The sequence below is a fragment of the Botrytis deweyae genome (genome assembly GCF_014898535.1).
Source record: "Botrytis deweyae strain B1 chromosome Unknown BDEW_034, whole genome shotgun sequence".
Classification (NCBI taxonomy): Eukaryota; Fungi; Ascomycota; class Leotiomycetes; order Helotiales; family Sclerotiniaceae; genus Botrytis; species Botrytis deweyae.
In genome coordinates, this window is record NW_024066241.1 from 327,665 (window position 1) to 342,771 (window position 15,107).

At 42.1% G+C, this 15,107-nt stretch overlaps 6 protein-coding genes across 6 annotated transcripts; 5 read left to right on the top strand and 1 right to left on the bottom strand.

Moving 5' to 3' along the window:
• Positions 1-326: 326 nt before the first annotated feature.
• EAE98_010229 (uncharacterized protein) lies at positions 327-1,271 on the top strand (the record flags this gene model as incomplete). The annotated part of the gene is made up of 1 exon (XM_038957850.1): positions 327-1,271. The coding sequence occupies one exon, from the start codon at positions 327-329 to the stop codon at positions 1,269-1,271; it is 945 nt and encodes a 314-aa protein (XP_038805862.1).
• Positions 1,272-2,173: 902 nt separating this feature from the next.
• Positions 2,174-3,856, top strand: EAE98_010230 (uncharacterized protein; the record flags this gene model as incomplete). The annotated part of the gene is made up of 4 exons (XM_038957851.1): positions 2,174-2,218; positions 2,525-3,416; positions 3,560-3,660; positions 3,713-3,856. 4 exons carry the CDS (start codon positions 2,174-2,176, stop codon positions 3,854-3,856), a joined length of 1,182 nt encoding a protein of 393 aa, XP_038805863.1.
• A 1,945-nt stretch (positions 3,857-5,801) lies between these two features.
• Positions 5,802-7,923, top strand: EAE98_010231 (uncharacterized protein; the record flags this gene model as incomplete). The annotated part of the gene is made up of 4 exons (XM_038957852.1): positions 5,802-6,010; positions 6,074-6,295; positions 6,447-7,050; positions 7,213-7,923. 4 exons carry the CDS (start codon positions 5,802-5,804, stop codon positions 7,921-7,923), a joined length of 1,746 nt encoding a protein of 581 aa, XP_038805864.1.
• Positions 7,924-9,588: 1,665 nt separating this feature from the next.
• On the top strand, positions 9,589-11,086 carry EAE98_010232 (uncharacterized protein; the record flags this gene model as incomplete). The annotated part of the gene is made up of 4 exons (XM_038957853.1): positions 9,589-9,620; positions 9,666-9,990; positions 10,042-10,578; positions 10,628-11,086. 4 exons carry the CDS (start codon positions 9,589-9,591, stop codon positions 11,084-11,086), a joined length of 1,353 nt encoding a protein of 450 aa, XP_038805865.1.
• A 538-nt stretch (positions 11,087-11,624) lies between these two features.
• On the bottom strand, positions 11,625-12,358 carry EAE98_010233 (uncharacterized protein; the record flags this gene model as incomplete). Its single annotated transcript, XM_038957854.1, has 2 exons — positions 11,625-12,267; positions 12,324-12,358. The coding sequence occupies 2 exons, from the start codon at positions 12,356-12,358 to the stop codon at positions 11,625-11,627; spliced, it is 678 nt and encodes a 225-aa protein (XP_038805866.1).
• Positions 12,359-13,288: 930 nt separating this feature from the next.
• Positions 13,289-15,017, top strand: EAE98_010234 (uncharacterized protein; the record flags this gene model as incomplete). The annotated part of the gene is made up of 4 exons (XM_038957855.1): positions 13,289-13,614; positions 13,665-13,862; positions 13,911-14,357; positions 14,405-15,017. 4 exons carry the CDS (start codon positions 13,289-13,291, stop codon positions 15,015-15,017), a joined length of 1,584 nt encoding a protein of 527 aa, XP_038805867.1.
• Between the last annotated feature and the right edge of the window lie 90 nt (positions 15,018-15,107).

Here is a 15,107-nt window from a genome sequence, read left to right on the forward strand (position 1 = left end):
ATAGGCGTAAAATCCAGCCTACATTTTCCCCCCTTTTAAGAAAGAAGAAAAAAACATGATGCTCAATATTAGTATTGATTTTAATGTCAAGTCTACTTTTGCATTGTGAGAAATTTATCAAATATTATGGTTTGTAGAGTCGTCGCAAAATGTCTGAAAGGGTCACCATACTTTAGATTAATGATCTAGACAAGCTTCCGAGGAAGCGTCGATATCGATACTAGAACCGAACAAAACTTCATACAATATCAACGTCCCTCCATCTTCCCAATCGAAATGGTCAAATTGTGCCAGTACTCATACTGGCTCTTTGCATCAATTACAGTATGCTCAAGAAGTCGGGAATTTTGATTTCATCATGCAGTAATTTGCAATGCTATTATGCATTTCCCCGCACATCAACGACGTCACTATCTCATTCCCTCTTCGCATCCCCAAACCATCAACCACAATGTCATTCACAACGACGAAAATATGCCATCGTCTCCGATGGACGAAGTGCAAATCAACATGGAGGATTACAATGGCCTGAAATGACATCCGCATATGCGGTTCCAACACCCTACCAAATCTTCAACCAAAAGAAAGGAGCTTCCTATTCTAAACGACGCTTTTACGAATTGGTTAAACTCTATCATCCAGATAAACATGGCATCGATACGAATGATGGATTGGACTACGATACAAAACTGTCGCGATACAGATTGATTATTGCAGCCAACGATATACTTTCAGACCCCATTAAACGAAGTGCATACGATACATATGGAGCAGGTTGGAATGGACGGCCCGAAGTCCTCGATCCTCGCGATAAACATGGTGAAAATCGTGGATGGGCAGGTCCCGGTGGACCAAGTCAAAACGCTACATGGGAAGATTGGGAGAAATGGTACAGCCGTGATGTCAAAGGAGAACAGAAACCTCAATTCGTATCAAATGGTGCATTTGTCTTATTAATTGCCATTTTTATAGCGGTAGGTGGATTGGGACAATTGACGAGGTTGGATAATTATTCGGCGAAATTCTTGGAACAGAGAGATACTCTGCATGATAAGATGAGTAAGGATTTGAGGCAGAGAAGAAAAGAGACGAGATATACTTTTGGGAGTAGAGAGGAACGAATACATAGTTTCTTGAGACAGAGGCAAGATCCAAAGGAAGAAACTTATAGGAAATTGTTGCCGAATCCAGAGGTTTGCTCTAGCGAGGATATCAAAGGGAGATCGATGGTGGTTTATCAGCCGCCTAAGAATATAACAAAGGAGCGATGAGGTAAATACTTGAGATCACCTGGGCACGACAGGAAACGAGAAATGGATACAGCAGCTTCAGCCACGATGCTCATCTGTGGCGCCACGAAGGCCAAGATACAGTGGAGAGGAAATGTGGACTTATACGAGGCTGCGAGACATATGTTTCTATACATGCTAAGCTTTTGAGTTCTTATGTGAGCGGAGTAGGAGCATTGGGGGGTGGTATTTACTTACGGGTATTTCGGACGAATATAGCTTTGTAGACCTAATTATCACTCGCAGCAAGACTAAATGGTAGGGTCAGAAACTACAAATACATAGAATCAATCAATGACTGAAACGAGACAAATTATTTCAATAGAACCCATGCACTCACAAGCACATCACATTCACGGTTGTTCCGAACCATTGGAGTAAAGTAAAACACAGAACTATTGCCCAGAAATCCTAAACATGCGCATCAACGTGTACAAAGTTGCCCCTCATAACCCTTGTATTCTTTTCGTCATAGCTTCACTCAGCCCTGCGGGGATTGGATATGGATACCTCCAGGGCTACTCACGGTACTGGACATCTGTCACCAACCAAATATATTCTTCGACAAAATCACAGCCACTTTCTATCAGCTGCTGATTCCAAGACCCTTTAACGTACTCCACCTCCAAATTAATTTATACATAAAAAGCATCTATCATCTCATTAAAAAGAAATAGAAAAAGACATTCAAAGTGGCGCACTTTAAAAAGATAATACTATTCTCACTCCCTTTATTTGCATTCTTTGTCGCTCTACTAATCACGCTGCGAAACGGACCTGGAACGTGGGAAATCGTTGGACTTGATCTAGGATCGGGCGAGGAGAGTAAAGGAGACCTAGAAATTATCGGCGAAGGGGAAATAGAACTAGGTTTAGGGGACAACATGGGTGGTGGTAATGGATATCGCGCCGTGGCGTATTTTGTAAATGTATGCGCCTTGTTTCATTCCTTTTCTTTTGTATAATCTGGGGGGAGGGTATTGAGGTTCTGAGTGGGTGAGAGATTCGACGCTTCAAAGACATGGGATGAAAATTGGAGGTCCTTTCCAAGGGTCAATCCGGACAATGGGAATAGGAAAGAAATTGACCTTCCGGTTTCTCTCTGTCTCAAGATGTGGTGGGACGACGATGCGATGCTGTACAAGTGTACACGATGATCTCGTGACTTTAACGGAGAAAGAGAGATGGCAACATTATAACAATAATATGGCAAGACATGTACTAACATCACCCAGTGGGCAATCTACGGCCGCAAACATTTTCCCCAAGATCTCCCTGCCGAGAAATTAACCCATATTCTCTACGCCTTCGCCAACGTCCGTCCAGATTCTGGCGAGGTATATATGACTGACGGCTGGGCCGACACCGATATTCATTTCGAAGGCGATTCTTGGAATGACGTTGGTACTAACTTATATGGTTGCTTGAAGCAACTCAACATCCTCAAATCACGAAATCGATCTTTGAAGATATTACTTAGTATTGGTGGCTGGACCTATTCCTCCAATTTCGCCCAACCAGCGTCAACGGAGAGTGGAAGGAGAAAATTTGCAGAGAGTGCAGTGGATTTGATAAGGAATTTGGGATTCGATGGAATTGACATCGATTGGGAATATCCCAAGAACGCCGAAGAAGCCCGAGATTACGTTCTTTTGTTGAGAGAATGTAGGGAAGCCATGGACCGTTATTCTAACACTCTCCCTACGCCCCACCACTTTGAACTTACGGTAGCATGTCCAGCCGGTCCTCAAAATTACAATAACATGGATATTTACGGCATGAACCAGTATCTCGACTTCTGGAACTTAATGGCATACGACTATGCGGGATCGTGGGATAGTGTTGCAGGACACCAAGCAAATGTGCATGCTAGCCAATATAACCCAAACTCCACGCCGTTTAATACAGAAAATGCAGTTAGGGCATATGAGGCAAGAGGAGTACATGGCCATAAAATTGTACTTGGGATGCCGATTTATGGGAGGGCCTTCCAGGGGACTGAGGGATTGGGACAACCGTTTAACGGGGTGGGAGAGGGTACTTGGGAAAATGGCGTACATGATTTCAAAAAGTTACCACAGGAAGGTGCGAGGGAAATTGTGGATGAGGAAACCTGTGCTAGTTATTGTGAGTTGACATTTTCTTTACCTGCGTTTTTCAATATTTGATGCCCTTTCTTGATCTTTGGAAGAAAAGTGGTTCCAAGATGGCACTACGGGTGGATGTTTCGATGCGACGAGATAGGAAGGAGACGCTAATGGACCATAAAGCATACAATGAAAATACAAAAACCCTCATATCATACGACACAGTCGAGGTCGCCCGCAGAAAGGCTCACTACATCAAGCAAAGAGGTCTTGGTGGTGCCATGGTATGTTTTTCCCCAATCCGCTTGCAGCATGATCCTAACCCAAATGAAACAGTGGTGGGAATCTTCGGCCGATCATCCAGAGCCAGAAAAGTCTCTAATTCACAACGTGGTCAACGTTTTGGGCATTTTGGAGCGGAGCGAGAATTGTATTCAGTATCCGGGGAGTAAGTATGAGAATTTGAGGAACGGGTTTTAGCATGGGTAGCCTGGAATAGTTCAAGAAATATGATCAAATGGAGATGGGAAGAATAAATAATTGGACGGTGGAAACGGGTTATTTTAGAACATTGGTTTACTATGAAAATCATTTTTGAACATTGAACCTTCATGGCTCCAAAGAGATTTATAGTAAATGAGGAGTAATGCATTCTTTCACTACATATGATTCTTTCTCAACATTTGAGCTCAAAAGATACAAGACCATTAGGGGTTCTTCGTCTGACAACATGCTACCTCCACCTAGGCCGCCTGCAGCTACATAAACCAACGGCCATCGTTCTCCCACTCACAGTATTTCGTCCTTGACACTACAATTTTCAACAACACTCTTCCAATAACCCAAAGTTTGACTTTAGTAGATGCCCACTCAAGCAATTCCGTCAAAATGATAACATTATTTAGATACACCTCGTTATTGCTCGAACTCGTTGTTGTCAATTCAATCTTACGACTCAATTTCGAGGATGATCGCCGATCTGGACGCCATGATTCGATGGCCACAAGGAATCGGGGCGCTTGCCCTTCTCTCAACCATTTCGCTCATGCCATTCACATATGAGTAGAGTTGGTGATAAAGCGGGTGCATATAAACCTCACATCCTGCCCCTACATCTCAACCTTTCCCTTCCAGATAACAGAATCTTCACCACAACCATGTTTGAAAGATCTTGTCAAGCGAGATAGAAAACTCTCTAGCTGCTCCACAGACAGTCAATATATGGGCCCAGAATATTATTAAATGAATCCATTCTATCTGAAAGATTCTTGAATCATCGAAAAAGAGCTTAGAAAATGCCTTCCACACGCCTTTCTCATCCATGCAAGGTCCGCGCTCTTGTCGTTAATTCGTAAATCACGAGTTGGAAAACAACTACCAAACTTCCTACGACACAATAAAGCACTTAGCTAAGCTAAAAAGAAAGTTGCCTACCATACCTGAAGCTTCTTCACGCCGACATATTTCCTCCTCGGAAGCTCGAATCTTTCGAATGTAGTTCAGAGCTGGTCGGTGTTTGGTGGGGCGGGACGGAAAAAGGTAGCCGCGATGCTGAGTCATCATAAACTTCACGTTAAACACGCGTATTTTCAAAGCTTCTCTTCGAGTGAGTTAAGAAATGATATGATAGAGAACCTTGATGGAATGATACAAATTATCCGAATCTTCAGAAGACGGCTGGAGGCGAGGCAAGGTAAGGCAAAGCAAGTCTGATTTCCTAAGGCATCAATTTCAATTGAATTGCCATACCAATCGACACCTCATTGCCGCCTCTTCCGTTTTCTCAATATCAAGTTTCAACCCGTCCCGTTTTCTTCTACTTCGACGCTCTTTAAATATTATACGCTAGACTTTTGAAACCCAAATACTCGCAGCGGATTCAGCCTCGGAAGTCAAAAGTTCTAGAATTTTAATTTGTCTAATTTCCACTTTTTGTGTTGGTGGTCTGAGTTCACTAAATTTCTTTTCCACTGCAATACAGACTCATTAATCGAGCTCGATCTTTTGGAGATTTCCTGCTGCCATAAGGAACCCAGTTGCCATTCTATCCAAAGAAAGACTTTTGTCGACCAAATCTTCCTCTCAGTAGGTATCTCACCCGTTAATCTACTCGGCTCGAGAAATAATTTGATCACCTAAGGTAGCAACTAATTACTCAGTTTGTTATGCTACAGTCGCAAGCTATATCCAGATCTGTTCGAATCTCCTTCACAACCAAAGTCATTGTACCAAACAACACACCAAAAGACCCAAAGTCTTCTTCTGCAGCTACAAGCGCCAAGCTTATCTAGCAAATTGCAGAAAACCTTTCTCTATGCGAGCGAGGAATCGTATCCTTCGAAAGCCTCCTTCAATAACTACAGTCATCAATCTTTCATACACCTAAGCTCCTTGTTTTTTTTATTAAAAAAAAACTATCACAATTATGTCTCTAACCACGAGAATGAATGGCTACTTCCGTGAGCGGAGCCAGCGTGCTCGAGGACTTCATCTTCTTAAGCCCTCTATTACTCTTCCGCGCAGCGTCTTAGATGGGCCCAGACGAATAATTGACCCAGATTCCGGTCTAGTATCTCAGGAAACAACTTCACGGGAACTCCAAGTCTCGGATTATCATTGGGATTCTCAATTTGAGTAACTTGGCCCCTTCTCTCTCACCACTTTTTTCTCATAAGATGGAATCTGACAGACATTTAGGGAACTTCTCGAAGCAAATTGGGAAGAATCTGACGATGATCAAGAGTTCACTGCTGGAGAAGCAATTGCCGCACAATTTAGACGCAGAAAACCTTGTGTGCCACGTTTAATGCAACTTTCGGTCGATTCGATTGTAAAGAACATTAGCAGTATCACCTATGAAAGCATCAAGAACATGCCTTCAACGCAGCTCGAGTTTCTTTGGCGGGAACTGTCAAAGAGGTTAGTTTTAGTATTCTTTCTTCTTACTCTACTCTTGAATCGAGGATTACTGCAAGGACCTGTACAGTCTTTATTGTGGGGCACAGAATTACAGATCCTTGACAATTATCTTGCATACAAGTCCTGAGTTTAACTGATCTCTTGGGTGTAGATGTGTCAACAGTTTTAATACTTGGAAGGCTTTTTCAAAAGCTCTCGATCGACAAGAAGGTGCCATTTTAAACCAATTTCGATACAGTGGTTCTGTCGCAGAGCCAATTCCGTCCTTATCTGTCTACACGAAGCCGCTCAAATCAGCTACTTTCGACTTTCTTGTACACTTATCTATTACCACTGCTTTCAGTACTTCGAATGTGGTCGAATTATCTACACTTGTTAACTTAGTAGCTCTCGAGATTTCTAATCCAAAGCATGATAATCGTGTAAGAACTGCCGGTAAGCAGTTCGATACGAGCTTCGGAGACAGAGTAATCAAAACCTGGAGCGAAGTGGCAGCAAAGGGAAAGGGATTCAAAGTCTTGAGAATCTTAAAGCTTCGAAATTTCCTGGAAATCACAAATAATTGCTTCCCATACCTAAACGACTTTCCTGCTTTAGCTGTTTTCGACGTCATGGACTGTGATTTCAATGGATTGGCTCAACTCAGCGCTGAGAAACTTGGCTGGGAAGTACATCCTGATGGAGCATTACTCGAAATCTTGCAGTCAGATTGTGTAAAGCATATTATGGCTATGCGCGCAAGTCTTGGACTTCCTGTAAGTCGTTTCTTTCAACCCTTGAACCCCTTTTTCTCTTGAAAGAATCTCGGTAATAGTCTGAGCACGGACCTTTATGTTCTGAATTTCTCTGAACTTGCTCGAGCACGTGCTTTGCATATGCTGTTTCAACAAAACAATTGCTAACAACAATTATCACAGGCCAGACCAATCCGTAGATCCACTGCCAAACCTCTGTGGCATAAAGCCAAAATTACAATGATACCTCGGGCAGATTTACCAACTTTACTTACAGGAGGATCTCCGTCCGCAGCACGAAATAGCGCGTACCTTCACGCCGAAGAGCAAGTAAGAGCAATGGAAAGAACCCCTGCTGGCCGCGCCAAACTCAAGAGAACCGGTCTCTCCCACTTTGAAGCTGTGGATTATATCAGTCGTAAGGAATATCGTGAGCTTGAAACTTGGGAATTCCGTACCCTTACCTCTCTCAATCGAATCAGCGAGCTTCGCAACGACGAAGATTTGCGTGCCGTTGGCCTAAAGATCGGCGAATTTGTTCCTATGGTCTCTGGCGAACTCATATCTTCTATTCCAATTGCTTCTCTTCGTCTCGGTCCAGAGCTACTCTATACACCATCGCGGGCGGATTTGCATCAGCCATTTTACGATGGCGGATTGAGTGATAGATCGCTCAAATACACTAGCAAAAACCTCGGAGCTGGCGCAAAGGGTTACGTCTGTACACGTATCACGATACCTGTTGCTAGGACTAGAACTGGACAACAGGCCGACGAGACGATGGGTGACGACGCTAGTGGCCCAGAATCTCGACCAAGCAAGCGTAGGAAGGTTAGAGGAGATAAGAGGCAACAAATAGGCGATCTCTTGGCGGGAGTTATGGGGGTTATATGAACTCTGGAGCTTTTCTCGAAATTTAGGGTGGAAACTGGCGTATGCTTTCTTCTAGAAGTCCGGGTTCAGGACCTTTCGGGGGATTTTGGCGAATCTTGGTGAATTTCAAAATTTCTTTTCATAGTTGTAGGAGTTCTTTCATTCGCGTAGTTCAGAATACCCAAGTGGATTTTATATCATAGACTCAAACAATAACTATTAATTGCGTAGCATACATCTCGTGTTAATCTACAATATCTAGTGTTGGATAGCATATATGAATTTCCAGATGGGATATATATTTAGGCGTGATGTCCATGCATCTACTGATATACCCAACCAGATGTTTCTAGAGATTTTGTCTAATACAGACCCTACTACAGACTATGTGTAGATACCAGAGTTTGATTGTAAACTTATCTCATTACACGTAGAATCCTCTGACACTTCAATATCTGTGTCCAACCTTGGCATGAAAAACATGTCTTCGGCTGATGCTACAGGGTAGTAGTTAATCATGGCCCTTAACTTGAGTAAATGAACATTGTTAGCTTTTAAATTTTGTGTAAGAGCTTTGAATATACATACTGCTGAGTCACAATCACAGAATCCTATCCAAACCATAAGGGATTGAAAGTAGATTATGAAGGGTTGACTGCAAATCATGTAACAGATTTTTATAACACATTGGATGATGAGCCTTTGTAGTCTAGATTAAACTAGATGATTGAGTGATTGGCAACCTAGAGGTAATTTACTGGGCCCGGAAAGATCTAGATATCTCTCTATTTCTTATTTCAGATCTGATGATGGATGATCTTGTGTGAACTATAAATCTTTTTGCTTTAATTCAATTCAGACTTATACGCACAGAAGGGAAACAGAGAGGCATACGGAATGAATTGATCATAATCATTTTATTCTATCTATCCAAATAGATATCAATCACAATACCAAATCGATTGAATCCCTTTATTAGTGAAAGAATGTTTAACTTTCAAACATTCCATCGCACTGAATCAAGATATGATTCCCTATCGCCGGGTAAGTCGAAGAATAAGGCATGGGAGAGGGCGAAGCATTGCAATCATCATTAACGTGATATATGTTTCTTTTATATTCGATCTTCATGAGTTGATTAGTACTACTGACGGTATTGGCCCCAGGATGAACAGCCAACTTTTTGCTGACATAGTAGCCTTGCCATGCATATATCAAGAACAGCCATACTAAGAAAATCGGAGTTCACAAGGAAATCGTGGCACACTTGAAATTTATGAGGCTACAATGACATACCGATGCATAGGCAAGGCTCTTTTTGTGGCATGATTACACCAGTAAAACGCCTTCTAGATAAAGTAATACAACTCAGACAGAAATATACACCGAGGGGTAAGCTGAAGCCCGCTAGTTTAAATCTCATAAGGTCCATCGCTTTTATATCCTTCGAGACATTTGCTTGATAATCGCCCAGTTCTACACCTTTCAGATAGTAAAGTTACAGCATTTAATCACATCGGATTCAGCCAGGGAATTTGTTTTCGGATCATATCTTCAGCATGCGGAAGCCTGCAAGGTGCGTGTATAAAGCAATAGGCCACAGAAGTTATTATTCATAAGTGTCGCGCACTACTTTCACGCCAGTTTATCAGAGCCTCAATGTCATTTCAATACAGCAAAGAAACCATGGATCCACAAAAATTACAACAAAAGCTCATGTGACCCAATTTATCGGTTCCAGATGATCTGAGAGAGATATGCAGATCAAGAAGAGAGTCTACAGAGACTCTGAGTAGGGAAAATGCAAGCAAACTTATGCGAAGATCAAAGACACCGGACAATCTCGAAGCCGCCCATTCAATGAGGAATAATAAGGCTATCTGTCAAAATCCGAGCGAACAGCCACTTGATGGTAAACCAACTGATACTAAGACGACTGATTCATCTCGTGAAGCGATAGCTGAGAATCAAATCTTTGAAGAATCGACTTATTATCATACGTCTGTTATCCAAACATTCAAAAATACACTTTCATATCTTCTTCGCCCAAGAGTCCGTGAAGGCGATCAGAGGATTAATTGGACTTGTGTGAGTAATCTACTGCTTGAAGTATAGAAGTATCTTAACTTGAATTATTAGGAATGTGGCGAGCAACTCTATGCGGATTTCAAAGCTAAATCGCCAGAAGCCCTGCGAGACATACATGCGATACTGCATAGCGTCCCAAGCGCAGCATTATTGGAGGTTCGAGTCGTTCGGACTGGAGCAGGTCGACAATTTCATATCAGAGCATTCTCTGACATTCCGAATTCAGAGGCCTCATCTAGTGACCATCATGCTTACTCAGTCACGAATACCTCTCCATCCACATCGCAAGCGTTGACAACATTAACGCCAAAATCACCAGCATTCGTCTCTACGATACCAACTTCTTCGTCATTGATCTTATCAACACCAACATCTTCCGTATTGACCTTATCAACTTTGACAGAAGTAACCTTTCTGGAACTCTGTGTAAACGTTAGTGAGAATCTCAAAAGACTTGGCGAGATTAATCTCGTTGGTGCAAAACTTGACGAGCATATGTTCGAACGGATCCGTGAAAAATACTTTGAGTTGCGCGGCGCGCGATCCAAACTTTGGCTTCTCAAACCAGCATCTGTATATTTCGTACGGGTATGTGCTTAAACATTATCCCATTGCAACTGCTAACCACAAATACTAGTTTTCTGTAGAGCAACGTCATCGCGTCGGTATTTTACAAACACCACTTTCTTTACCACCCAAAACAGAGGTAGACGATGACAGCTGGATATACCATCCATGTCCACTTGATGAAGGAGAGCTTCCTGTTCCGGATAATGTTATCTTACACTATCTGAAATGCACCAGTCCTACAGGAATTCTTCTTTGGATGAGAAGAGTCCCACGAAAATGCAAAACAAGTATACTTGATAACGGAGCTGCACCAGTTGCTTTGGGATGGGGAATCCATATTGATGAAGGCCCGAATTACAAAGTTATCTTCTTTATAAACTTTGTGGCGCTAGTGATAAGCGGGATTATAGCTTTGACATGGTCACTTGCCAAAGAAGATTTTCAAGGTGCTTTCGGCTTCGCGAGTTGGTTTATAGCTTCCGTGAACGCACTTCTGCTGACGCTTATGTATTGGTTAAACGAGTAAATCTCATAGGCTCTACATTTTCAATGGCATGGTTGTTGTATTTGTAGTGGAGAATTAGATTATGTTAATATGATATTCTATTATCAAGGTTCAAGAGCATGATAGCCAACAGGTAAAGTCCGGATGATTGGCCTCCAACATTAAGTGTGAGGTCCCATGCTATAGAAGGATGAACAGGCGATATATATACAATAAGGTATAAACATGACCTACCTAACTTAAATTCCTGTAAATTAACGGGTCCATGAATGAACTATCCAGCTATGGAGCATATCACAATGAGCATACATAAGCTAGCCCGCTTGTTGAGTTGTACAAACGTTTTATAAACGTTGAAAGGTTTGATGTTTAGACACACGGCTTTTATACGTTACTTTAGCTACAGGAATGCTATGTGTATCAGCTATAACTATTTGCGATGTTCACAGATTCAGTACCTCTTGAAACAATAGACCACCCCTCAATTTCAGAACTTGCGCTGTATCCGCAAAACAAACAGTAGAAGCACCGGAAGCAATGATGGACACTTTGTCTTCTCCTATAACTTCATGTGATATTCCGCCAACTGACCATTTCTAACATTGCCAGCATCATCAAACAACGAGGTTTCGGGAAGTTCACGTGTTATCATATTATCCAAAAGCTCCTCAAACACTTCCCCGACAATCTCACGTTGGAGTAACCCCAAATGCTCCATTTGTTCTTGATACTTTCCAATCGAGAGGAGATCCCCGATCAATCGACGCAAACCCGATCCAGCGCAGGTAGCCTTGTAAATGGCCTCGATTTGGTGCGGCATCATGAATGAAAAGTCTCGTAGATGTATTAAATGATCCATTGCTGCATTGAAAGCAACGGGAAATTCCCAACACTCACAAAGTAGACACAAGTGCACAACGACAATTGCCCAGGTCTCATTGAATAAGGGTTTGTGCTCCCTCTTAGCCTCACTCAATATCGTATCCATCTGGTCTTCTTGCAACCATCGCAGGAACAACTGTAAAGGAATTTGAAAACAATCATCGAGTACATAAGGTTCATCATGGGTACAGTGCAAGCCCAAGTCATTGAAAAACGTGTTTTTAGTACTCACACGTTTGTTCTCGACGTGATATATTATTGGGAGTCGCTTGCCTCGAAATTTGACATAGAATGGAGACCAATTCCTGGCGAAGGGGGAACTGTAGATGAGATTGTGTAAGCATGAATGTAACAGGGAAGTAGAAATCTCATATACTTTAGTAAATCATTGAAAGGATGACTTGATTCCATTGTGCCTTGAACAATCCAGCAATGGGAAGGAGATATCTGTGTTATTGGATTTATAATCTCTTGGGTTCAAAAAGTGATTTGATACGAGAACGGGTTCTTAGCAGAGATGCTGAAAGTATTTGAACAGCAGAAAACACAAGTACTGCACTTTTCTCGGCACGTCTCTCGTGGTACCTCTCTTTTGATTATTTTCATTACATTGTCGAAAGGAAAGGGGGACCTTTGAATAGTGCATTCAATATCAAGGTGGTTACTGCCTTCGAATTCCATAGGTAAGTTGAGTGATCCTACGGAATTCGAGTGAGAAAGGAGGCCGGCATAACATTTCGTTACTGTTCTGACATTGAGCATACAAGTAAGATGAATTCGAATCTTATTAAAGTTTGGTTAACAAGAATACCGAGAGTTCGAGAATGTTTCCCAATCATTACATCTTCTTGGGGTAAGAATTTGGCAGGTGGAGTGGATTAGATTAGGTAGGCTCGCGACTGACAGAAAAAACCGAACACCAATCCTGCAAAATAAACGAAAATTTGAAAATGATTCTTTTTCACAACTTAGTAATAATTTAATTTTATGTTTTAAATCTTTTTGAATTAATTTATAGAGATTATAAATTAATAAATAAGTATTATTAAAGATTTGAAAAGATTATATTGAGTTGTTGTTTACATATCAAATTTTGATTGAGGTGAAGATTTTTGATGTTCGGTTTTTTCTGTCGGTCGCGAGGTAGGGTAGCTCGGTAGGTACTTCACGAATTCGTCAATCCTTATCAGCTTATCTTAGCGCATAACCTTAATCGCGAAAAGGGGACTGACTGATCGCGTCACACGCGTAGGATGTTTAAATTGATTTTCGGTTCAAGGCTTATTATAAGTTACTTCCAATAAAATATTGGAAATTGCGAATACATACACGCACCTCATTATGCCACATTCTGTTTCCCCCGAAGAACCCTCGATACAATCACAAGACAATATGTCCGATAACGAAGAGATCCGGGACGACGCACAAATGAGTCAAGAAGCAGAGGCTGCGTCTGCCGACACGCAGGTTGCTGAGTTGAATGATGACGAAGATATTACAATGGCAGATGCTGGAGTTCAAGGCGAGGCGATACCTCAGGCGGCTGCGAAAACCGAGCCCAATTTATTAGAATTGTTTCCAGATACAGAGTCTGACGATGAATTCCCAAGTATAAATGCGAAAGAGGAAAAGCTGTCGAGCTCACCTGAAGCGCCAGCTTCCCCAGTGTAAGTATTGAAAGCCATGTACCAGGCACAGAAGCTAAGTAGATATCAAGAAATATAGGTCCTGCATCGCGAGCATCAGATCCAGAAGTTATGCGATCCTTTTATCAGAGACTTTTCCCTTGGCGCCACTTATTTCAATGGCTTAATCATTCTCCGACGCCCTCAACCGACTTTGGACATCGTGAATTTGCCTTCACCCTTCAAAACGATGCATACTTGCGATACCAAGCATTCCCAACCTCCGATCTGTAAGTGATGGTGTATCATTTAGGCCCACTTACGCTAATAAACTTCAGTCTACGTAAGGATGTCCTTCGTCTCATGCCATCCAGATTCGAAATTGGTCCAGTTTATAGTACAAATCCCAGGGATCGCAAAACACTTCGCAAGTCTTCCGCCTTTCGACCAATAGCCAAGGAGTTATGCTTTGATATCGATTTGACGGATTACGACGAGATCAGAACGTGCTGTGACAAAGCAAATATCTGCAACAAGTGCTGGCAATTCATTACGATGGCCATCAAAGTGGTTGATGTTGCGCTACGAGATGATTTTGGTTTTAAACATATCATGTGGGTATACTCTGGAAGGAGAGGAGCTCACGCTTGGGTATGCGACAAGAAAGCTAGGCAAATGGACGACCAGAAGAGAAGGGCTATTGCCGGATATCTAGAAGTCATTCGAGGTGGATCGCAAACTGCGAAAAAGGTTAATGTGAAAAGACCATTGCACCCGCATGTATTGTATGTACATGTGCACTTTAATTGTTCCTTTTACTAATCTGAAGTAGACGAAGTCTTGATATACTCAAAAGTCACTTCCAAGACGACATCCTTCACGATCAAGATCCATGGGAGGAAGACGATAAAATCGACAAGTTATTACAGCTTCTACCTGACAGAACACTAAATGAAAGTTTACGGAAAAAATGGAGCTCTGCTCCTGGACGGTCATCAACGTCAAAATGGGCCGATATTGATGCATTGGCAAAATCCACCAAGGGTTTGGACCCAAGAGCCTTACTAGAAGCCAAGCAAGATATAGTTCTCGAATACACGTACCCTCGACTCGATATCGAAGTCAGCAAACACCTCAACCATTTACTCAAAAGTCCTTTTGTCGTACACCCAGGCACAGGAAGAGTATGTGTTCCTATAGATACTAGACATCTAGTGGACTTTGATCCTCTCGCTGTACCAACTGTGACCGAACTTCTTGGCGAGATCGATCAGTGGACTCCACCTGAAGATGGGGATACGGATGGAAAAAGCATACAAGATTGGGAGAAAACGAGCCTGAAGCCATACGTAGACTACTTCAGATCATTTGTCGCTGCTCTGATGAAAGACGAAAGCGATGTCAAAATCAAAAGGGAGCGAGAGACAGATGCGATGGCATTCTAAATTTGTGGAATGTCATCCCAATCTTTGGCGTCATAGGTAGGTAGTGCTTTTGGTATGGATATACTTGGTATATGGATAATAAATGAGAAA